This window comes from Loxodonta africana, chromosome 5, assembly GCF_030014295.1.
Source record: "Loxodonta africana isolate mLoxAfr1 chromosome 5, mLoxAfr1.hap2, whole genome shotgun sequence".
Taxonomy (NCBI): domain Eukaryota; kingdom Metazoa; phylum Chordata; class Mammalia; order Proboscidea; family Elephantidae; genus Loxodonta; species Loxodonta africana.
This window is the reverse complement of record NC_087346.1, coordinates 133,325,379-133,350,900: the sequence shown is the minus strand read 5'-3', so window position 1 is coordinate 133,350,900 and position 25,522 is coordinate 133,325,379. Positions and strand designations below refer to the sequence as shown.

The window sequence follows — 25,522 nt, the reverse complement described above, 5'->3', positions numbered from 1 at the left end:
TGCCTCCAGTCTGAGGGGCTCATGTCTGGCAGTATATCAGACAATATTTCACTGCTATTTATAAGGTTTTCACTTGACCAATTTCTTTCAGGAGTGGACTGCCAGGTCCTTCTTCCTTGCCTGTCTTGGTCTGGAAGCTCCGCTGAAACCTGTCCACCATAGGTGACTCTGCTGGTATTTGAAATACTGGTGGCATAGCTTCCAGCATCACAGCAACACATAAGCCACAGCAGTACAATAAACTGACAGGAAAGTGGTGGACTGCAAGTGGTGGGTTGATAAAATAGCCAAACCAAAAAGCAAACCCAGTGCTGTCGAGTCGATTCCAACTCATAGCAACCCTGTAGGACAGAGTAGAACTGTCGCATAGGATTTCCAAAGCTATAAATCTTTATGGAAGCAGACTGCCATATCTTTCTACCACAAAGTGGCAGGTGGAGTCGAACTGCGAACTTTCTGCTTGCAGCTGAGCATTTTAACCACTATACCACCAGTGGTCTTTAAAATATCCAAGACTAGTATTAATTTAACATTTTCTTCAGTGATTTCTTAATTAAGGTTGTTCACAACCTTACCTCAGCCCACAGTGCCTGACTTTCCTAGTCAGCTGTCTGACTTAGTCTCCACAGTACCTATCTCCAGCCTCCACTCTTCTCAACCATTTCTCTTCAGAGTCTTAGAAAAAGATCTCTCCTCCTTCTACCCAGAGAAAACAGCAGTCATTAGAAGAAAAAACTCATTCCAATTCAGTCCACAACCTATGAACTCAATGCATCAGTACCTGTTCTTTCTCCCTTATACTTTTATCTGGCAGCATTTCACCCAGCTGACTGCTCCTTTCTTGAAAATTCCATTGGCTTTTGTGACACGGTGTTCTTTCTGGCATTCCTCAGTGGAGAGTGTTCTTGGTTTTTTAAGTTAGGGTGCTGTGGTGGTCTATCTCTTCTCATCCATGCATTCCTTGGAGAATCTCATCAACTCCCACAGCTTCAGTTACCAGTTACTCCCAGATCTCTCTTTCCTGAGCTTCAGATGCAACTCTGTAGTTCACAAAAGCACCTCAAATTCAGATGTCCAAACTTTTCCTGGGTTCCCTTTCTCGGTACCACTGTACACTGAGGTGCCCCAGCCAGAAATTTTGGGTCATGTCTAACTTATTTCTACCTGATTCCCATATTATGTTAGTAATTCCCTCTTGATTTAACTCCTAAATGTATTTTAAATCCAACTATTTCTCTATAGCTACATTACTACCACTCCATTTCAGAACACCATCATCATTGTATTGTTATTTTATTAACTCATTCAACAAATATTTATTCAGTACCTTCTTTGTGCCATGTACTGTTCTGAGTACTATTCTGGGCACCATACCTAGTATATAAAATATACTTAGTAATACTTGTTGAATAACTTAATATTTAATTTTTAAAAAGCCCAGTGATATAAATATTAGATATTAACAAAGCCTACTCCTGTGGTCACTAAACTATATTTTGGAGAGTGCTACCCAATAAGATTAGTAAATGTTACCAGATCAAGAATTGTGATTAATATAGCAAGCACCTCTTTCACCATATCAAATGCTTAGAGGAGTCTAGCTCATATTTTGTTGTCATTCTATTCCAGAAAATGATTTAGTAACTGAACTGACTTAAGATTCCCAGAGCCATGCAAGTAACTGCCTCAACAATTTCAATTTTAGCAGAGTTATGTGACAGTCATTTTAGGGGTACTGGGCAGCTCCCTCTCCAGTTCCCCAAAATGGCTATACCAAACTTTTACCATTCCATTTCAAACTTTATACCTTATCCCTGTTCCATTCTTTCCCAACAGGTGATCTTGTTTTCTATTTCACTGTAAAAAAATATTGAACTAATTAATGGCTCCCTTAATTTTCTTTTTTTATCTTTACCTTACCACCATCTCGAAGGAAGAAGTGTATTTCTTTTATCTAAGACTCTGCTTGTGCCTCCTTTTTTCATTCTGAAATATTTCTTCTGAAACTTAACCTATTCTTCTCTACTTGCTTTTTCCCCCAGCATTGTACACTCTCAGGCCTTTTGTATAAGGAATAAAAGTAAACATTAAAACCTGTGTCTTCCTTGGCTATCTCCCTATCCTTCTATTTCCTTTCATAGCTAAGCCTTCGGAGATAACAGTTTATTCTAGATGTTCCTACTTCCTTAGTCTCATTCATTGCTCAGTCTATCAACAGGGTGGCATACGCGCTACTCACTGCATGACTACAATTCTGAAGCAGTATTTTTTTTTTTTCAGATATCTTCAGGACCTACTTTATGTAGGGGATATAAAAATCTTTGATAAGATGTCAAATAGTTCAATAAAAATACGTCCATAATAATTCTCAAGAGTATTAGAAGAATAGTCCTCTAATAGAGAAGGCTATCCTCTTTGGCCAAGAATGTGGCTTAGAGAACTATTGAGGGAAGAAGGGACACTGGCCTGGCCAACAAGCATCAGCTGAGTCAATGAGTGAGTGGGGTGGTGGGTGTCACAGCCGTATGACTGTCACATCACCATGTGTTATTATATATAATTACATATAATACCAGTAGTTGTCAAGTGGCATTGATAAAATTCAGTAGCCACTTCTAAATCAAATCTTTAAATTAGAATACTGAAACATCATAAAGACTGCTTGCCAGTACTAACAAGAATTATCAAGCTAAATGGAGAAATGCTGAAGTTCTTTTCATTAAACTTGACACTAAGGCAGTAATACTATTACCAGTGTTATTTATCATAGCTTTTGAGGTCCTAGCTAATGCAATGCGATACAGAAATGAATTATTAGTTTATGCAACGGGAAAAAAGAGATGGTCATTGTCTTTGCAGATGATTATGATTGTATACTCAGAAAACCCAAAAGATTAAAAAGAAAAGAGCTAGCATAATTAAAAAGAAATTTTGGTAAGAATAAAAAAAAAAAGACATCAGAGGGATATAAAATAAATATACAAAGGTCAATTTTTTCAATACTATCAATAACAAATTAGAAATGTTGTTGTTAGGTGCTGTCAAGTAAGTTCCGACCCTTAGGGACTCTGTGCACAACGGAAGGAAACACTGCCCAGTCCTGCTCCATCCTTACAGTCGTTGTTGTGCTTGAGCTCATTGTTGCAGCTACTGTGTCAGTCCACCTCGTTGAGGGTCTTCCTCTTTTTGTCTGTCAGTTTGTCGTACTGTGGGAGCTTGCATGTTGCTGTGATGCTGGAAGCTATGCAACTGGTATTCAGATACCAGCAGGATCACCCATGGAGGACAGGATTCAGCTGAGCTTCCAGACTAAGACTAGGAAGAAGGACGCAGCAGCCTACTTCTGAAAAGAATTAGCCAGTGAAAACCTTATGAATATATAAAAAAAATGAATATGAATAGCAAGTTAGAAATAGGAAAGTGAAAAAAAATAGCTCATTTATATTGGCAGAAACGTTAAAATATCTACAGAGTAAGTTTAGCAGGAAAGGTACAGGGCCCATTTAAAAAAAGAAAACAAAAAAACTTCATAAAGGACACGGAACAATAATATCTAACACATAGCATTTACCCTGTGCCTGTCACTGTTCTAAACATATTATGTATGCTTCATTCATTTATTCTTCGCATCAGCCGTACAAGGAAGGTACTGTTACTATCATCATTTTCTGAGGTCCGAAAAAGTTTGTTAGTTTGCCTAGGGTTACACAACTAAGATCTGAATCATATTGGTCGGAAAGCCTTAATGTCATAAAACTTGTCAGTTTTTCCAAAGCAGAGGTTTAGGAGAATCTCAATTCTTTTATTTTTAACTGATGACATTTCTTACAATCCCTATGGAGATTAAATGTCCAAAAGTAGCTGAATCAATTATGAAAAAAATGATGAGTCCAGAAATAGATCTATGTCTTACATATTACTTCAATTGGAAACACATGGTTTATTTAATAAATGATGCACGTAATTGACTGTCCTGAAAGAAAAAGGAACCCTGGTGGCACAGTTGTTAAAGCGATTGACTGCTAACCGAAAGGTCACTGGTTCCAAACCACCAGAGGCTCCATGGGAAACAGATGTGGCAATCTACTTCCTTAGAGATTTAAAGCCTCAGAAACTCTATGGGGTAGCTATGAGTCAGAATTAACCCTACAGCAGTGGATTTGGTGGGGTTCGGAAAGAAAACAGAGACCATTTATTTACCATGCACAGGAGTTCCAGGTGGGTTATAGATATTTAAATGAAAAAAAAAAAAAAAAGTTTAGGAAAATATTTATGTATAAATATAAGTATTTATATAAACGTGTCTAAATCAAGAAAGAAAACCCTGAAGCCTGAAAGGATTTTTTAAAATTAGGGCAATGTATACCATTACCAGAAATTAGAAAAGAAAATATTATTTTGTAGAAAAAGTATTTGTAACATAAATGACAAAAAGTGTTAATTCTTCTAAACAGAAATCACCTATAAATTAATAAGAGAAAGATAATCTAATAGAAAATAGCTAAAAAAAAAAAAAGTATCAGGAGGCAAATCGCTAAGAAGAAATTCAGTAGACTAATACCCATGTGAAAGGATGTCCAGTTTTATTGTTAATTAGGAAATTTAAAATTAACACAAGAATGAGATGTAATTTTTCATCCGTTAGGAAATTAAGAGAAGTCAGAATGTAGGTAAATGTGTGTGGCCTCATGTGTTGCTGGTCAGAGTTCAAATTGATACTTTTTTGCAAAGTAGTCTGGCAATCTGTAGTCCAACTAAAGATACATACAGCCTTTGCTTGCAACCTTACCTTTACAAATTCATCCCATAGATACAAAAGCATATGTGTACAAGGGTATTTATTACGCTTTAGTTTTAGGGACAAACAACTAGAAAGAACCTGAGCATCCATCTATAGGGGTAATGATTAATAAATTATGATACATTCATATGACAGCTTTTAAAATAACACGGTACGTGTAGCTATTAAAAAGAAATGTTAGATGTGTATTTTTTAACATAAAACCAAAATCCAAGCCTGCTGCTGTTGAGTTGATTCCATCTCATAGTGACCCTATAGGACAGAGTAGAACTGCCCCATAGGGTTCCGAGGGAGCAGCTGGTGGATTCAAACTGCCGACATTCTGGTTAGCAGTCGAGCTCTGCATCACCAGGGCTCCATAGAAGGATAATTATGATATACCGTTAGGTTAGATCGGCTAACAAGTGTAGTGTATTTCCATTTTATGTTAGAAAGAAAATAACCACCAAAACTCCTAAATATGATTATATGCAATTTATAAGCATAGAGAAAGGTGTGGAAGAATATAAATTACAAATAACACTACAAATAGGATACAAAATACAAATAACATTAGTTACATTAGGAAGGTGAAATGGAGAGAGAAAAGATTATAACTTTTTCTTTATGCTTTAGATTGTTTCACTTATTTTAATGGTCATAGGTGGCTGCAGAGATGACACAGTGGCCGCAACAACGGGCTCAAGCATAATAACTATGAGGATGGTGCAGGACCAGGCAGTGCTTCGTTCTGTTGTACCTAGGGTCGCTATGAGTCTGAACCAACTGGGTGGCACCTAACAACAACAACATATTTGTAATTTTAAACTTTTTTTTTTTTAAAGATGTAACTCTAAACTCCTTAGCTTTTCCACTCCATCTACTAAAAAAAAAGTTAAAGTACAATACTAAGCCCTTTGCCAGTTGGTGGGGATTGGCATTTGAATTCGATGCTTGCTGTTCCCGCCGTTAAGGACCTTACATACTAGCCAGATTCAATGGATGGATTCAGTAGATACAATGGAAGGTAAATCAAATAGCAAAATAATTTTGTTTTAGTTAACAAATCAAAACATCATGAATGAGGACACAGCCAGGCTTTTTATTAAAATTAAAATGATAAAAAATAACCAGCAGATGCCCAGATTATCTTTAGGCAAAGAGCACTTTGACTTGAACCAGAGAACTGTTGTTAAATATTTTTCAAGATTAAGAAATCATGTTTCAGGAAATGTAGGATCAGATATCATCCTGTCAAGGCAGCTACATGTAATGGTTATTCCCCCTGGTCCCAGAAGGCCTTGTCCCACAAATCTTACTTGTTTGGGAGAATGTCTTCAGAAAGTACCTTACAGAACAGTGTTGACTAGTAGAGATTTGGATGTGAGCAGAGATCAGGGCTGAGGTATATAAGAGATGAATGGAGGGATTTGGAGGAGCACAGGGACCAGCTAAACCAGGGATGATATTTCTCTCTGTCTTTAGCACAGCCACTACCCACTTGATCCCTACCTTCATTCCCGGTGCCCTCACCAACTGTCAACTTGATGCTTATCTTAACTGCAGTCTCAAGTCCCTCCTGCCTCCTTCCCTCCTTGCTTCTCTCTTTCCTTCCTCATTTTCTCCTTCTTCTCTCCCTCCTCTTTCTTATCTCTATTAAATTAAGCATTAGCCTAATGTCATCATTGTACAGAATTGATCAGACTGTATAGTATTTTGGAATCATATTCTAATATAAGAACACTGATTTCTTTGAGATGCTATATGATTGCTTTTACTACCAGGGATTTATATGTTTAAACTTTTAATTTTATAATAATTTAGGTATTAGAAAGGTAGGATAGTCCTCCTGGGTTTTTAGATTGGTCCTTGAGCCAAGTTTCCTAGGATCAAATCTTACTAGCCTTGGACAGAAAATTTCTTTTCTTTCTGGGCTTCAGTTTCTCAAATGATTAAGTGGGAATAATAGTCACAGACCTCCTTCATTGTGCCGAGACAGGATTAAATGAGTTAACTCATGTGAAGTGTGTAAAACAGTACCTGGCATCTAGTAAGTGCTTAAGAAGTACTGTATTCACTAAGGTTAAATTATAGTTAATCAATTTAGCAGATATTGATTGAATACCTACCGGATACCAGACCTTATCCTAAGTGGTGAGGATAGGTGTATTTGAGCATCTGCTATTAGCCAGGTGTAGGGGTTGTAGCAGTGAACATAACCAACGCCTTATCCTCTTAGAATTTGTAATACTATTAATGATTATTATTTATTAAACTTTGAAGCTGATTTTATAAATGTGATTGACCTTAAAGTTTTTTTGTTTGCTTTTAAATTTAGGATATCTTGTATTATGAGCAGCTCAAGACCAATGTGATACAACATGACCTTTTGGTGGACAGTCTAATATATAAAGTGAGTAAAAGTTTGCATAGTTTTTCCATTTCATTGATACCGTTAAACAATTATTCAGAGTTTTCAATGTTCACGGTCTGCATTACGATACAAATTAACCTTGAAAAATAATTTTAAGTGATCATACCTATAAGAAGTCTCTGGGTGCCACAAACAGTTAAGCACTCAACTACTAGCCAAAAGGTTGGTGGTTTGAACCCACCCAGAGGTGTATCAGAAGATAGGCCTGGCAGTCTGTTTCCTGAAAGGTCATAGCCTTGCAAACCCTATGGAGCAGTTTTACTCTGCACATGTACTCTGTAAGGAAAATCAGACTATAACATTTTTATCTTACCTCATGATTCTGTAGGGCCTACTTGTTTATTCTCTTTGTATTGAAGTCATTTAAAATTTTCCTTACTCTGAAAGGAAGATAAGACTACAATATTTTTATCTTATGATTCTGTAGTGCCTACTTGTTTGTTCTCTTTGTATTGAAGTCATTTAGAAAATTATAATATCCTTTAGTTCCTAGACATAGGACTAAGCACATCTCAAGTTTTATGGTAGGGATACATTTAGCTCTTACCTCCAACTATCTGATAATCCTGTTGAGAGGGAAGTTTATAAACTTTAATATGACTGATTCTGGATTACTCATCAGGCTGTTTAAAAGACTTGGATTTCAAATTTAGGATCTGAAAGATAAAAGAGAAGGGCAGGTTATTCCATGTCTCAGAACTGGGGGAGAGATTATACATAGATGACCTGAAAATTTGCCTGGATAAGAACATGGCTAAGGGTAGTAACGACTAATAACATTTAATGGCTGCTTATTATGTGCCATACAGTGTACCAAACCCTTTACATAGTTTACCATTTAATCCTGCCAGCTACTGGCATTTAGTCTAGAAATGATAAACGCATTTTTTTTTTTTTTTTTGCCTGGAGGGGGTGGTAGAAACTCACACTCTACAAAAATCCCACATTACAAATAACAGGGTTTATGGGAAGAATAGGGTTAGGATAGACTACTCAAAACTTTTGCTACTTTGTAACCAGAGTACTGACAGAAACAGTGGTAGTTTGGGAGATGAAGTGGATAGTCCAGGCAGGCAGGTCCTAGATTAGGTTTATAGGTGCTACTATTTGCTTTTTTAGAGCAAAGCATGCAACAGCATAATAGATCTTTTGGAATGTAAGACTTTCCACGTCTTTTCTATTCAAATCAAAGGAGACTCATAGTTGAAGAAGCTCAGAAAAGCAGGGAGTGTTATGTTAGCATGAGAGTTCTTTTTGGTTGCCAATATAAATTTCAGTTTGAGTCAGTAAAAAAATCTTTGTGAGAAAGAAATAAAGAGCTTGTGTCTGAGGACTTGAATATAAATTTTAGTAGAATCGATCTCGCGTCTGTCCATAACATGAGGATTTTTAGAAATATATCAGTCTCTAACTGTTCTCGTTTTGTGTTAGTTGGGCTCTGTTGATCTTGTTGGAGCAACTCCAAAGATTGTTAAAGTCAGCCCTTAAGAGAATGAGCATTTTAAAATATTGTTTAAAGTTTTATTACAGTTCCCCATCAAACAAAACAAAACAAAACAAAACAACTCAGTTGCCGTGGAGTCAATTCCAACCCCATGGGTTTCAGAATAGAACTGCAATCCGTAGAGATTTTAATGACTGCGATCTTTCAGAAGTAGATTGCCAGGCCTTTCTTCGAAGGCTCCTCTGGGTAGATTCCAACCACCAATCTTTCAGTTAGTAGCTGAGCGCTAACCATTTGCATCACCCAGGAACTCCTTCCCTATCATAAAGGCTCATTTTTAATTTAACTAAAAACGAGGTGGAATTACTTTAGTGGTTAAAAGAAAGAAAACAAGACAATACTAAATACAGAAAATCATCAAGCCCTCCCTTAAACTAAATTGTTAACAGTTTCTATACTGTATTTTCCCACAAACTTGCCTTGTATTCACACTTTCTGTGGTTTTCCATCATTTACTATGATTGATAATCTATACCAGTATTTTTCAACCCTTTTTCATTATCACCCCCGTCTTGGTTATCTAGGGCTGCTATAGCAGAAATACCACAAGTGGATGGCTTTAACAAAGAGAAATGTATTCTCTCACAGTCTAGGAGGCTAGAAGTCTCAATTCAGGGTGCCAGCTCCGGGGAAGGCCCTCTCTCCCTGTCGGCTCTGGGGCAAGGTCCCCACCATCAATCCTCCCCTGGCCTAGGAACTTTTCTGTGCAGGAATCCTAGGTCCAAAGGATGTGCTCTGCTCCTGGTACTTCTTTCTTGGTGGTATAAGGTCCCTATGACTCTCTGCTCACCTGTCTCCTTTATGTCTCAAGAGATTGACTCAAGACACAACCTAATCTTGTAGATTTCTTGCTTTATCAATATAACTGCCTCTAATCCTGCCTCATTAACATCATAGAGGTAGGATTTACAACACATAGAAAAATCACATCACAAAATGGTGGAAAACCACACAATACTGGGAATCATGGTCTAGCCAAGTCTACACACATTCTTGGGGGACATGGTTCAATCCATGACACTCCCTAAGAAGAAAAATTAAATTAATTTCTCTCTAATGAGAAAAATACTTAGAGAATAAAATTTTTTTTTGGGTAGGGATGAACTATGGAGGGCCACAAACCATTGTAATATCTAAAATGTTTTGGTCCCCAAGAGCCAATTTTCATGCCCTTAAAAGTAGTATCACCCCTTTTGAAAATGCATAATTTCTACCTTTGCCTATATTGTCTTCTGAATTAGAAGATTGGCTCTTTTCTGTTAACCTGTCTTTAAGTTTTCCAGATTTAGCACAAACTCACTCTCTCCAGAGTCATCCATGACTCATTCCATTCTTCCCTGATTACTACTTTGTTCAATAGTCGGTTAAATTTTGGCAGACTGTTTAAACTGTATTATTATGAATTTGTATAATATTTGTCATTATTCCTATATTTCTAATATGTATGGTTTCTCACTGGTGAGACTGTAGCTCTAAAACATAAACATTGTCTTTTTTTGTTTGGGGTTTTCATTTTTTTATTTATTCCAACTTATCAGTCAGTACTTGATGAATGGATTATATATTGCATCCAAGTATATGTTTTCCTATAGGTCTAGAGATTTTGGATGTAAGTAAGATTCAGGACCTATATTTAAATATGTGTACTTATAAACAAATGAAGGCTACTTTAAGTGAGGACGCTTTTGGTTAATTTTTAAAGTAATTTTCTGGATGCCTTCTCTGGGTCTGGTACAATGCTAGGCATTTACCCATGCACTCTGAAGAAGGTGTTGGTATCTCCATATACAGATGAGGTGACTCAGGTTGGAGTTACTGCCCAAGGTCATACACAGCTAGAAGTAGTGAGACTAGATTTCAAATCGTAGTTGAATCTGTTGCAGTGCTCTTTGTACTGTAGTACACAGGCAGCAGGTCCAACTCGCTGTATGAAATATTCAGAGACATACTGGGGGAAATGGGAAGGTTGAGGTTTATTTTTGTGGGTTGCTGTTCATTTGTTGTTATCAACAGAGGTTACCCATATAGTGATGCATTGCCTCCCATAAAACTATAATCCGTTTCTTTTAACAATTTTGTCATTTTTATTTTTTACTTATTCATTTGTCAAACATATACTGGGTACTTACTAGGTACCAGGCACTGTGCTGGCTGTAATTATATAACAATTAGAACATTGGGGCTCAAAGAACCTAAAGTCTAAAGGGGAGAGTAGAAATGTTTGAAGTCATCCCAGCTCAGGAAGTGTGAAATGGAGTTGCCTTTACAGAAAGGAGCTCATACTCCATCCGGGAGAAGTCAATGAACTGGCCCTTAAAAGAAGAGTTCATGAGTCAGAAAACCGATGTTGTTAGCCTTCCAGGCAGGGGTGATTTGCACATGAATAATCACAAAGGCGTGTAAGATTTTGATATTTCAAGGGGATGGATCAGTAGTTTGGGGCCAGATTGTTATGATTGCCTCTGGCTGTTATAGCTGTATCTGCTTGTCTTTACCAACTTTAAGACTCCTAAATATTACATTAAAAGGAGATAAAATTGGAATAACTAATAAGGAATTACTAATGGAACCTATAAAAGAGTGAGGTTAGTTGAATAAATATATAACCAACAACGACCCAGTGCCATCGAGTTGATTCCGACTCATAGTGACCCTATAGGACAGAGTAGAACTGCCCCATAGAGTTTCCAAGGAGCGCCTGGCGGATTTGAACTGCTGACCCGAATAAATATATAGCAGTGATAAAATAAAATCCAGAGGTTTATAGTTATATAAAAAGTGATAAAATCATTGTAATATTGTTTCTATGCTTTAGTATGATAGATTCATTTGAGTTCTTCTAATTATTCTCTACTTTTAATTATAGGATGTGAAGTTGACAGCAAGCAATGATGATTATTATTTTGTATTTGAAGATTATTTATATCAGGTAAGTTTAAAAATTAAAATATATAATGTCCTGTTTTAGGTTCTAAAATCATATACTTTCAGAGAGATCTCTATTATTAACTAAATCCTTCTGAAATGCAAGCCATGTTTATTTTTTATCAGATTAAATGTAGGTTTGGGATAAGGCTAACTTTTGTTCTTAGTTTGGGATTACATAAGAGAACAAGAGTCTGCAAATGAGTTTTTGGAGTGTTCTTTTAGTCATATTTCCTACAACCGTGAGGCTTTAGCAGGTAAGTTTTCTATCTTTGTTTTGGGCACAGATTTTTAACTGCATGTTAACTTCATATTTAAGCCATACAAGATGTTTAGGGAAATCATTTTACATGATACTTTTATATTAAGGGTAGTTAAATATTTTTAAATCAATTTGAAATGTCATGATTAATTTTTATTCATTTCATATGCTGATATTGTGGATGCTTGAACCCTTTTCTAGGTCTTTTGCATATTTATTAAAATCAAATCAGTTTATCATAAACACAAAATAATGTAATTTATATAGAATTGCCTAGATTTTACTCTTTTTAAAATGATTTCCCATGCATATAACTAATTTGATTTTGATTGAATGTCAATATAAATGTCTTGGAGAAAATTCTAGATTCTACTTAGAAATTTATGCTTAATTAAATGTAAATTAGTCCCAGCTGTTTGGATGGGCAGACTTTTAATGTTGGTAGTGTGTGTGTGTACATGTGTGTTTAAGAGAAAAGATGATGTTATATAAAAATGTCTCAGGAAGGTTTAATTAATCAAACATTCCAAGAGCTGAAGGCTAAAGAGTTTATAAAATTTATTTATAATATTAAATTTAAGCCCTAGAAACAATTTTAAGAGAATTTCAGTGATTTCAAATGTGTGACTAAAATTTTTAAATTTTAAGATATAATAAAGATTTAAAAATTATACTTTAATATAAAGTTAGTTATTAATTAAAAGTTGGAAAATAAAAAAAATCTTCTAAAAGCTTATTTGCTTATATAGGTGATATGTGACCTTGTGCCTAATTCTTGTAGTACTCAGTAAATTTTCGAATATACAAAGTGGGTGCTTCATTTATATAGAAATATTAGTTCACTGGTAACCTCTGTACTTAAGAAATATTGAGTGGAAATGATTACTTCTGGATTGGCAGCATGAGGAGTTTCATAGATGTATCCCCCAATAAAAAAAACCCATAACTCTTGAAAATGATGTAAATACACATGTATGTATATAAATTAAAGTCTCTGGAAACGGTTCTAAGGTCACACAACAAATCAGCAAATGAAGAAACATTTATTCAAGAAAATCTACTAAATGTCAGTAAGAGGGTACCTTTTGTAGTACTTGTGCTATAACTTACTCCCTCCTTCCCGCTACCCTCCCCCCTGCACCCAGCATGATGGAAGCTTCACTTTGGCCAAGGTGGGTCACAAAGAAGGGGACTCTGTAGTGCAGTGAATTACTTTGTTTGGCTCTTCCAGCCATGGTCTTTGTGACTCACAAAGTGATTGGGTGGGACTATGCAAATAAAGTGGTTATTGTCCACCAAGGGGATTGGACAGCCTCTAGTAATGCAGATAAGGTGCTTAGAACCCTTATGGGAGTGTGACCATGCAAATAAGCTGTATGGAACCCTAATGAGGGGACTGGTCAGTTTTACCATCCCATTAGGCTTAAAATGAGCCAATCCCAGAGGCAGGAAGGGGACCTCACTACCATCAAGAAGAACCAGGATTGGAGCACAACTTTTGGACACAGGAGACAGAGATAGCTGTAATGCCTGAGATGGCACAAGATGGCGAGAGGTGGCAGCAAGCACAGCAGAGTCCAGCAGCAGAGAAATGACAGCAGCAGAACCAGGAGTGTGAGATGGGACAGTGGGATTCCCAGCCCACGGAGTGAGGCAACTGCAGTTAGCATATTGATCCACAGAGCAAGAGAGCTAAATGCCTTCAGGCCAAGGCTTACTGATCGAGTAGGGTACCTCTGGGCACTCGCTGGTGGAGCTAAAAAGCTGTAACACTTGCCTGAGCAGGGCAAAGGCCAGGCTGAGGGCCAAGGGGCCGAAAGCAAAGGTAAAGGCCTGCTGAGAAGAAGGTGCCGTGATCGAAGAACTGTGTCCTGAGTTGTTTCCAATCCTGAATTGTAACCTGTTGCTTCCCTAATAAACCCCATAATTTTGAGTATGGTCAGTGAGTTCTGTGTGGCCATTGCAATGAATTATCAAACCCAGCAGAGAAGTAGATAGTGCCATGGGAGGGACAGCTGGTGTTTTTTGTTGTTGTTGTTTTTTTAATCCTTGCTCTTGGTGATTTTATGTATTCTTATGGGTCTAATACCATCTATAAACTAACAACTCCCAATTTAATATCTCTTTCTGGATCTAAGTCCAGACTTGACTATCAGCTTCTAAGGAGCTGTTCCTTTTGCCTGTATTGTTATTATCCCAGGCTCACTTCCTGACCACCTCAGGTCCCTAATTAAAATTGCAGACTTCCCCCAACACCCACACACATACCACCTGTGTGTTATCCCTCTTTTCTGCATTATTTTTCTCTATAGCACTTGGCAATATATGGCATACTATGTACTTTGTTTTTGTTGTTGTTCTGGTTTTGTTTTGTTTTGGTCTGTCTCTCTCCACAAAAAATAAGCACTATGAGAACAGAGATTTTGTTTGTTTTGTTCATGGCTGTCTTCTTAGTGCCTAGAACAGTGTCTGCCATGTAGAATGTATTCAATAAGTATTTGTTGAATGAATTAATGAAACTATCAAAAGTAGAACAGGAGGATTTGATGACTGGCTAAATATGCAGGGTGAGAGAGAAGGAAGAGTCAAAGATGAATAAGTTTTCAGGTTTTGATAGTTATAAACATGGTGTTATTGGTGGTTAAAATTAGAAACAGGGTACAGTGAAGGAAAAGATTTTAAAGTTTATTTTTCTCAGTAAGAATGTGATGAGAACAGAGGATGAGAGAGCCATGGCTAAGCAATAAACTGGATCAGGAAAAGGTCCCTATTTTTTCTTTTGCTCCCAGTATTCTCTAATCATTGCAAGTGAAATTGTCAGCACTATCATTATCATATACTTTATAACTAATTCTTCAACAGCCATATAAGGTAGCTTTATTCCCATTTTACACATGAAAAAGAAGAGGCTCAGAGTCTAAGCTCATACAGTTATCAGGATTCAAAGCTACGTCTGTACAATTCCAAAGCCCAGTAAGCCACGTTGCATTTTAATTTATAAAAATTTAAATCAGGGCAGTGTTTCCAAATAGCATTCTTGAAAATTTATCCTTTGAAATTCTCCAAATCGGTTTGGATAAAAATACCAGACTACAACAAATGGAAAAATTATATAGTAGTTGTAAGTTAAAATAATTGTACTCATTTCTTATGTGAAACATCCACCATCATATATCTTCAAAAGCCTGAAGAAAGCTATGTTTTGTTGTTAGGTATCATCAATCATTTCCAACTTATAGCAACCCTATGTACAACAGAATGAAACACTGCCTGGTCCTGCACCATTCTCACAATTGTTATGGTTGAGCCCGTTGCTGCAGCCACTGTGCCAGTCCATCTCATTGAGTCTGTCTCTTTTTTGCTGACCCTCTAACATGATGTCCTTTACCAGGGACCTGTCCCTCCTGATGACATTTCCAAAGTATATGAGATGAAGTCTCACCATCCTTGCTTTTAAGGAGCTTCCGGCTGTACTTCTTCCAAGACAGATTTGTATCTTCTGGCAGTACCTGGTACATCCAATATTCTTCGCCGACACCATACTTCCAAGGTGTCAATTCCTCTCTGGTCTTCCTTATTCATTGTCCAGCATTCACATGCATATGAGGCTATTGAAAATACCATGGCTTGGATGAAGCATACCTTAGTCCCGAAAGTAACATCTTTGCTTAACACTTTGAAGAGGTCTTTTGCAGAAGATTTGCCAGATGTAGTACATCATTTGATTCCTTGACTGCTGCTTCAGTGGGCATTGACTGTGGATCCAAGTAAAATAAAATCCTTGACAACTTCAGTCTTTTCTTCATTTATCATGATGTTGCTTATTGATCTAGTTGTGAGGATTTTTGTTTTCTTTATGTTGAATTGCAGTCTACACTGAAGGCTGTAGTCTTTTATCTTCGTCAGTAAGTGCTTCAAGTCCTCTTCGCTTTCTGCAATCAAGGTTGTGTCATCTGCATGTTGCAGGTTGTTAATGAGTCTTCCTCCAATCCTGATGCCTTGTTCTTCTTCATATAGTCTAGCTTCCCAGGTTATTTGCTCAGCACACAGAATGAATAAGTATGGTGAAAGGCTACAACCCTGGTGCACACCTTTCCTGACTTTAAAGCATGCAGTATCCTCTTGTTCTGTTTGAACGACTACCTCTTGGCCTATGTACAGGTTCCTCATGAGCACAATTAAGTGCTCTGGAATCCCCGTTCTTTGCAACGTTGTCCATAATTTGTTATGATCCAGAGACCCCATGCAACTGTCAGTTTGTTGTACTGTGGCTTGCATGTTGCTGTAATGCTGGAAGCTTTGCCACCTGTATTTCAAATACCAGCAGGGTCACCTGTGGTAGACAGGGTTCAGCAAAGCTTCCAAACTAAGACAGAGTAGGGAGAAGGACCTCGCAGTCTACCTCTGAAAAAACTGGTCAGTAAAAATCTTACAAATAGCAGTGGAATAAAGCTATAGGCCCTTGTAAACCTTTTACAGCTGATGTAGACATTTTAGATATAATTCTGCTAAGTTAACTGTATTAACTATAGTTCAGACTTACACATCCAGTTTCTTATTGCTCTTTAAAATAAATCATTGCCATGTATAACCTTTCCCCCCAAAAGTTCAGTTTTTTGTTTAATTAGTAAGTAATCAAAGTAAAATTTTCTAGTTATTTGATTGACGTTGCCATTTTCATATTATTAAAACATGTTCTAGCAAATTTACAAATAAACTGTCATTTTCTTACAGAAATTGGAATCTCAGAAGTTAAAACAGCAGCTCAGGTTAGAATAGGAGTTGGCAGCTCTTTGCTTATATCCCATTATTGCACACCAATACATACTGTCTAACATACCACCTCTGGCATTACCACTTTACAGTCACCAATATTCTCCTAAAACAGTCTCAGTCCATGGAGATATATTTGAGCACAAGCTTCTTCTGAAATTACTATGCTCCCTCTAGCCTGCTAAACTGAGGGAAAGTTAACGCAAACATTCCTTTAGGAATTATTTTCCCTTTTGGCAATGATAGGTATTTGTAAATGTATTTCTTTACAAGGTAATTGTACGTATGTTTTCCCTCTGCATTATTTTCTTTAATGGTTGTATTAGTTTTCTATTGCTGCTGTAACAAATTAACACACATTTACTAGAAGTGGCTTAAAACAACATAAACTTACTCTCTTACTATTCTGGAGGTCAGAAGTCCAAAATGGTTTCCCTGGACTAAAATCAAGGTGTTGACAGGACCGCGTTCCTCTGCAACCTGATTAACTGTGCTCTGGTTCTTGAAGCTTCCACTTGGAAACGTTCAAGTAATATATATCCCTTCATTTCATTGAGCAAAACAAGTCACATGGCCATACCTATCACCAAGGTGGCTATAGAAGGCAAGCTGACATATGTTTCCAAAGGGGAGGAATCAAATATTTGATCAACAGCACCAATGACTCAAATAATTTAGGTGAATATATAAATATATATATATAATATATATATGAATATTTATATATTATATATAAATATATAATAGAATGGAAACCCTGGTGGCGTAGTGGTTAAGTGCCACAGATGCTAACCAGAGGGTCGGCAGTTCAAATCCTCCACGTGCTCCTTGGAAACTCTATGGGGCAGTTCTACTCTGTCCTATAGAGTCGTTATGAGTTGGAATCGACTCAACAGCACTGGGGTTTTTTAATATATAGGATATAAAGATAGGGAGGGACTTTTTAAGCATAAAAGGAAGTATTGGTAGATTTGTTCATATAAAACTTGAAAAAATCTCTGTATCAACAATAATTAAAATCATCAAAAGGTGGAAACAACTGAAATGTCCATCAACAGATGAATGGATAAACAAAATGTGGTATATACACACAATGGAGTACTACCCTGCCATAAAGAAAAATGAGGTCCTGATGCATGCCACTACATGGATGAACCTTGAAAACATCAAGCTGAGCAAAATAAGTTTGTCGCAGAAGGACAAATACTGTGTGATCTCACTTATATGAAATAAGCAATTATATTGAAACCAAAGGTTATTAGTGGTTACCAGGGGTGTGTAGAGGGGAGGCAAAGTTTTTGCTTAGGGGCATTGAGGCTGTGTTAATGGTAGTGGATTGATTTGGAAAAGGATAGCAAGAATGGTTGCACTACTTAAAGAATGTAATCAGTGTTACTGGATTGTACATTTAGAAATTGTTGAGATGGCATATATTTTGTAAATATATGTTCACCACAATAAAGTTTAAAAGTTAAAATTGCAAACAGCAAACTGAGCGATACAATTTGCAACATGTACAGTAAAACCTGCAAAAGCTAGAACCTGTATAAGGTGTCAGAGGAGGAAAAGTCAAATATTTTCCGCTAGTAGAGAGCGATAGAAAAGTGGTAAGACTGCACTTTTCTATCAAAGGCAGAAAACTTGCGAGACTCGGAAAAACACGGCAGCCCAGTAGAGTACCCAGCTCTCACAGGTTTCATGTAATTAGACCAAAGTTTAGGATCCTTAATAAAAATTAAAATAAAAATTAAACAAATCAATAATCCTGAACACATAAATTTTAAAATACACTAGGATGAACTGGAAAATCACAAAAGAAATGCAAATGGAAAAGTGTTCAACCTCATTAGTAATTAAATCATTGCAGATTAAACCAAGATACCATTTTTTTTTACCTGTCAGATGATGATAACTAGTTTTAATAAGAGTAAGAGAAGAAGGCCAGATGAGAGGGCAGAAGGGGACAGGAGCTGGTTGAATGGACGTGGGAAATCTGGGGTGGAAAGGAGGAGTGTGCTGTCACATTATAGGGAGAGCAACTAGGGTGACACAACAATTGTATTTAAACTTTTGTATGAGAAGCTAACTTGAACTGTAAATTTTCACTTAAAGCGCAATTTAAAAAAAGGAAAAAAAAAAAGAATAAGAGAAAATGTACACCATTTTACTGTTGAGTATGTAAAAACAAACAAACTTTCCGGAGGTCAATTTGGTAATGTGTATCAAAAGTTTTAAATTCAGAATGCTCGTAACTTTTGACCAGACAGCTAGTCCAGTTCTAGGAATTTAAATAATTATAAAGATTCAGTTATAAGTAAATTCATTGCGGCATTGTTTATAACTGAGGAAAACTGGAAATAACTTAAAAGTTCAACAGTAAGAGACTGGTTAAATAAAGTATCGTTCATCCATATAGTGGAATATTCTGTAACATAAAAAATGTGGGTAGGAAATAGCCAGGTTATAATATTGAAATACAGTAGCTTTTAGAATAGTATGCATAATCCTATTTTGTTTAAAAATTTTAAATACACACATTTTTATGTATGTAGAAGAAAATCAGAAAGGATATACATCAAAATATCAATACTGGTGGGACTATAGGTGTTTTTCCTTTTTTCAATTATCTGTATTTCTAATTTTTGTCAGAAACGTGTTACTTATGTAGTATTTTAAAAATAGAAAAAATAAGTCAGTGGCAATGGTTAGTATTTATTGTCACTGTTGGGCCTGGCTGATGCCTAGTCTCTTTTTCTGTTTCTTAGGTGTTGTACTCACAGTTCCTCTCTCCATTCATTCTTGTGTGCTAGTCCAGCCCTGATTTTCTGCCCCTATTCTGTTACCTGGGCTTCTGTTTTTTCCAGTTACTCCTGAATTCCTTTCTTGGTAATGTCTTTAGAAGCCTAGGTCTTCTAACATGAGGGCCCAGATTTCCTGTCATCATTCATCTCCCTAGGGATTACCCCCAAATCCCAGGTGGTATCAGTAATCCAGTTTGTCCTAATGGACATCCTTGATCCTGACTTTCTGCATGTTTATTTTTGTCTCCAGGTAAAGTTGCCACATTCTACCTGCAGGTCAGATTCTATACTATATTGGGCTACCACTTGTTCTACTACTGGTACCGCTCCTTCTATACCATGAATTGCCAGCCCTCCCACCCTGACGTGCCCAGCTGTTTGTTGCAACCCAAGGAAGAGTCTAGTTCCAGTTTCCTTTGCTCCCCAAATAGCTTTCTGCCGTTCTAGTTAACTACCGTCTGCCCTATACATTTCTCATCTATTAAATTTTCCCAGGCGTTTCTCTGTTCCAGGAAGAAAACACAAGCAAGGATCAACTGGTAGTTACCAGTTTGCATTTTCTGCTGTTGTTGAAGGTGTAGGTGGCCAACAGTGAGAGATCTCTGAAGCAACTTGGGCCATCCACACTTGGCATCCCACTGTGATGGTTACTCTAGGTGGCCCAATAGAGAGCACCTTTCCCATTGCAAGATACAGTACTGAGCTCAAAAGATTCCACCACAACTCTCCCTAAGCTGGAAATAACAGTGGATTACCTGGTTTTAGTACAGTGCTTAATTTTTTGTTTTTTCCAATGTCATACACAGGTATTACTTTGTTTTTCCCGGGATACATCCGTGTTGAGTCACTTTGCATACAACAGTGCTTCACCACCGAAATCATACATAAGAGGTAAAATTTCAGTAATATAAAGGAAGTATTCTTTAAGACTTATAGTCTTTTACCAAGAATGTTTATTTACTTTATAGCACATATTGGTGTTGCAAGTTTTTTCAGTTGTACTCAATCAGACTTCTCTTAGGTGCTTATACCCATCCTTCGACTCTCACTTAAATAATCAGTGCCCAGGCAACTCATCCCAAATCACAGAACAGTGGTTCCCAGAAGAAGCCTGTGAAGTGTGTCTGTCGTTCCTGTTTGCTCTCTCCTGTTTGCCGTTTCTGTCCCCTCTGTTGAATTATTTTCACTTCTATTAGTTTATCACAAGAATTTGCTTTTTCTACTTTTGTTTTTACTCTCTGTATTTCTTCTTCCAAAATATTCCACTACACTTAAAACTTTTAGTGCAATTTGTATGCTGTCAGCCCTCTAATTTTTGTTTTAGTGCTCTTTTCATCTCTAATCAATCACTAGCTGCCCACAAGATATTACTGTTTCAGTGTCTTGCCATTACCTGAACACTGAACTAATATTAGCTGGAAGCCCTTCCCAACTTCTTCTTTGTATTAGGGGGTGCCACTAGGCACTCTTTGGAAACCATATGGGGCAGTTCTACTCTGTCCTATAGGGTTGCTATGAGTCAGAATTGACTCGATGGCAGTGGGTTTGGTTGGAAACGCTGGTGGCATAGTGGTTAAGTGCTACAGCTGCTGACCGAGAGATCAGCAGTTCAAATCCACCAGGCGCTCCTTGGAAACTATGAGGCAGGTCTACTCTGTCCTATAGGGTCACTATGAGTCAGAATCAACTCAACAGCAACGGGTTTGTGTTTTTTGTTTTGTTTGAACACTTAAGCACTAAAAGCTTATACCCCCATTGCGTGTGGTCATTCTTCTGTTTTCATAAGGAAAGAAACTGTTTTGTCTGTATTTCCTCAGTGTCAGTCTGCTTGATTGTTCCAACATCTTCTCTAGGCAGACCCACATTACCTTGTACTGAGGTTGGTCTCCCCTGAACTTGGGTTGTCTCAGTTCTATTGCTCCTAAATTGAACTTAGAGAAGCATTTTTTGTTTTGTTTTGTTTTGTTTTTCTTCTTTGTCTGTTTAATGTCATTTCGTGCTGAAAAATTGGTTGTAGAACTGAATTATCTAATGAACTCACTCTAAACTCAGCCAGGCTTTTAAGGACCTCCATCAGTGGGCCCTGCCTTAAGCCACCTGACATTGTTTCCTTTATTGTCCCACAATACCCCATGTTCATTCTAGCCTCCATCTATTCCCTGTATGTGGAAGGTGGCCCTCTCCTCCACCCCAAAATCATAGGTTCTTGAAGAACTGGCCTAAATCTCACTAAGATCACCAATCCATCATCAATTTCCATTCCCTACAAACATTTAAATACATTCAAACATACCAGCGATTGGGAAGATGGCCCAGGACTGGGCAACATTTTGTTCTGTTATACACAAGGTCTCTATGAGCTGCAGCCAACTTGACAGCCCATAACAACAAGAATAAACCTTTAAAACACTTAAAGCCTGTGCCAGCAAATTTAGTAAACATACCCTAATGTTCCACATTTTAGTCTGGATTGTAGGCCACATGATTGAGGGACCATATCTTATATTTTCTGTTTAACTCTCAGCAGCTAGCCCAGTATTGAGCACTCAGCAGGTACTCTCTGTCTCTTTAATTATTCTGTTCTCTTCTTGCTCGCGATATCAGGCCTCATTGTCTCGACCTAACCTAAACAGCTCATATTTCTTATTTTTCATCTCCTCCCTCCCACCAATCCCAACAAGAATAGCAACAAAATTTTTAATTAAAAAAAATCTTACTTTAAAGCCCATGGCAAGAGTGTGTGACTTTTCAGTAGACTCAAAGATGTTAGAAAAACTGTCAAGATAAGTGCTACTTGAAGATAGTGAAAGGTGAGGAAAAACTAAGAAGCTTAAATTTTTTGAGGAAAGGTTTTTTTTTTTTAATTCCTTTAAACATTTGATTATAGTGAATATATTTTACTATTCTGGGATAATTCTGATTTCAAATATTTAGCCCCAGTCTCAGACCATATGCATTGTTTTAGAGTTCAAAAAATATGACTGTTACACAATTAAAGACACTTGATTTTTGACTTAACAGTATATTCCATAAAAATGAAGCCTAGCGAGAATTGCGAAGTATGTAGTTGTTGTTGGATGCAGTCAAGTTGGTTCCAACTCACAGTGAGCCCACGCACAACAGAACTAAACACTGCCCAGTCCTGCGCCATCCTCACAATTGTATATTTGACCCATTGTTGCAGCCACTGTGTCAGTCTGTCTCGTTCAGGGTCCTCCTCTTTTCCATTGACACTCTACTTTACCAAGCATGATGTCCTTCTCCAGGGACTGGTCTCTCCTGATAACGTGTCCAAAGTACGTGAAATGAGGTCTCACCATTCTTGCTTGTATGGAGCATTCTGGGTGTACTTCTTCCAAAACAGTTTGTTCGTTCTTCTGGCAGTCCATGCTATATTCAATATTCGTCACCAACATGTAATTCAAAGGCAGCAATCCTTTGTTTTTCTTTATTCATTGTCCAGCTTTTGCATGCATATGAGGCAATCCGGTCACTTACACCTTAGTCTTCAAAGTGACATCTTTGTTTTTAAACTGTTTAAAGAGATCTTTTGCAGCGATTTGCCCAATGCAATATGTCGTTTGATTTCTTGACTGCTATTTTCATGGTGGTTGATTGTGCATCCAAGTAAAATGAAATCCTTGACAACTTCAATATTTTCTCCATTTACCCTGATTTTGCTCATTGGTCCATTTGTATTTTCATTTTCGGTTGAGGTGTAATCCATACTGAAGGCTGTAGTCTTTGCTCCTCATTAGTAAGTGCTTGAAGTCCTCTTCACTTTCAGCAAGCAAGGTTGTGTCATCTGTATAACGCAGGTTGCTAATGAGTCTTCCTCCAGTCCTGATGCTGAGTTCTTCTTCATATAGTGCAGCTTCCTGGATTATTTGCTCAGCGTACAGATTGGATAAGTATGATGAAAGGATACAACCCTGACGCACACCTTTCCTGACTCCAAATCATGCAGTATCACCTCGTTCTGTTCACACGACTACCTCTCAGTCTATGTACAGGTTCCTCATGAGCACAATTAAGTTCTGGAATTCCCACTCTTCACAGTTTTATCCATAATTTGTTATGATCCATACAGTTGAATGCCTTTGCATAGTCAGTAAAATACAGCATTCTCTGTTTTCAGCCAAGATCCATCTGACATCTGCAACGATATCCCTGGTTCTACGTCTTCTTCTGAACCCAGCTTGAATTTCTGGCAGTTTCTTGTCAGTGTACTGCTGCAGCCGTTTTTTAATTATCTCCAGCAAAATTTTACTTGTGTCTGATTTTAATGGTATTATTCAATAATTTCCACATTTCTTTGGAATGGACACAAATATGAATCTCCAGTCACTTGAATAGACGAGTGAACACTTCCAGTACTGCATCCATTTGTTGAAACATCTCAGTTGATATTCCATCAATTCCTGGAGCCTTGTTTTTTGCCAGTACCTTCAGTGCAGCTTGGAATTCTTCCTTCAGCACCATCAGTTCTTGATCATTTGCTACCTCCTGAAATGGTTGAACGTCAACCAATTTTTTTGGTACAGTGACTCTGTATTCCTTCTATCTTCTTTTGATGCTTCTTGTGTTGTTCAATATTTTGCCCATAGAATCCTTCAGTATTGCAATTCATGGCTTGAATGTTTTTCTTCATTTCCTTCAGCTTGAGAAATTCTGTTTTGGTTTTCTATCTTCCGGCCTTTGCACATTTCATTATAATACTTTGTCTTCTCGAGCCGCCCTTTGAAGTGTTCTATTCAGCTCTTTTAATTTGTCATTTCTTCCATTTGCTTTAGCTACTCTATGTTCAAGAGCAACTTTCAGAGTCTCTTCTGACATCCATTTTGGCCTTTTCTCTCATTCCTGTCTTTTTAACAATTTTTTGCTTTCTTCATGTATGATGTCCTTGGTGTCATCCCATAACTCATCTGGTGTTTGGTCATTAGTTAGTGTTCAGTGCATCAAATCTCTTCTTCAGATGGTCTCTAAATTCAGGTGAGATATACTCAAAGTTGTACTTTGACTGTTGTGGACTCATTTTAATTTTCTTCAGCTTCAATATGAACTTACATATGAACAACTAATGGTCTGTTCCACAGTTGGCCCTTGGCCTGGTTCTGATGATATTGAGCTTCTCCATCATTTCTTCCCACAGATGTAGTTGATGTGATTCTTGTGTAGTCCATCCAGCAAGGTCAACATATATACTTGCTGTTTATGTTGTTGGAAAAAGGCATTTTCAATGAAGAAGCCGTTGATCTTACAAAATTCTATCATGCAATCTCCAGCGTTGTTTCTATCACCAAGGCCATATTTTCCAACTACTAATCCTTCTTTTTTGTTTCCAACTTCGCATTCCAATCACCAGTAATTATCAATGCGTCTTGATTGCATGTTTGATCAATTTCAGACTACAGAAGTTGGTAAAAATCTTCCGTTTCTTCACTTTGACCTTAATGGGTGGTGCGTAAATTTGAACAATAGCCTTATTAACTGGTCTTTCTTGTAGTCGTATGGATATTATCCTATCACTGACAGCATTATTGCTCAGGATTGATCTTGAAATGTTCTTTTTGACAAATAACACAACACTGTTCCTTTTTGGTTTGTCACTCCCGGCATAGTAGATCGTATGACACGTATGATAAAGATGGCCAATACCAGTCCATTTCAGCTCACTAATGGCTAGGATATCAGTCTTCGAGAGTTCCATTTCATTTTTGACATCTTGTAATTTTCCTAGACCCAAACGTCATGCATTCCACATTCTGATTATTAATGGATTTTTGCAACTGTTTCTTCTTATTTTGAGTTGTACCACATCAGCAAATGAAGGTCCTGAAAGCTTGACTCCATCCTCATCATTAAGGTCAACTCTACTTTGAGGGGAGCCCTGGTGGTGCTGTGGTTAAGAGTTCTGCTGCTAACCAAAAGGTCAGGAGTTTGAATCCACCACCAGCTCCTTGGAAACCCTGTGGGGCCATTCTACTCTGTCCATTAGGGTCACTGTGAGTTGGAATTGACTCAACAGTAACGGGTTTGGTTT

The 25,522-nt window shown here is 37.4% G+C and overlaps 1 protein-coding gene across 2 annotated transcripts in view; it reads left to right on the top strand.

Moving 5' to 3' along the window:
* TBC1D19 (TBC1 domain family member 19) overlaps positions 1-25,522 on the top strand; it is a 168,779-nt gene that overhangs the window by 97,335 nt on the left and 45,922 nt on the right. For both annotated transcript variants that reach the window (XM_003411298.3, XM_064285982.1), the window contains 3 exons: positions 7,119-7,193; positions 11,585-11,647; positions 20,286-20,370. In XM_003411298.3, the coding sequence (XP_003411346.1) occupies positions 7,119-7,193; positions 11,585-11,647; positions 20,286-20,370 (223 nt within the window). The remainder of the gene's footprint in view (positions 1-7,118; positions 7,194-11,584; positions 11,648-20,285; positions 20,371-25,522) is intronic.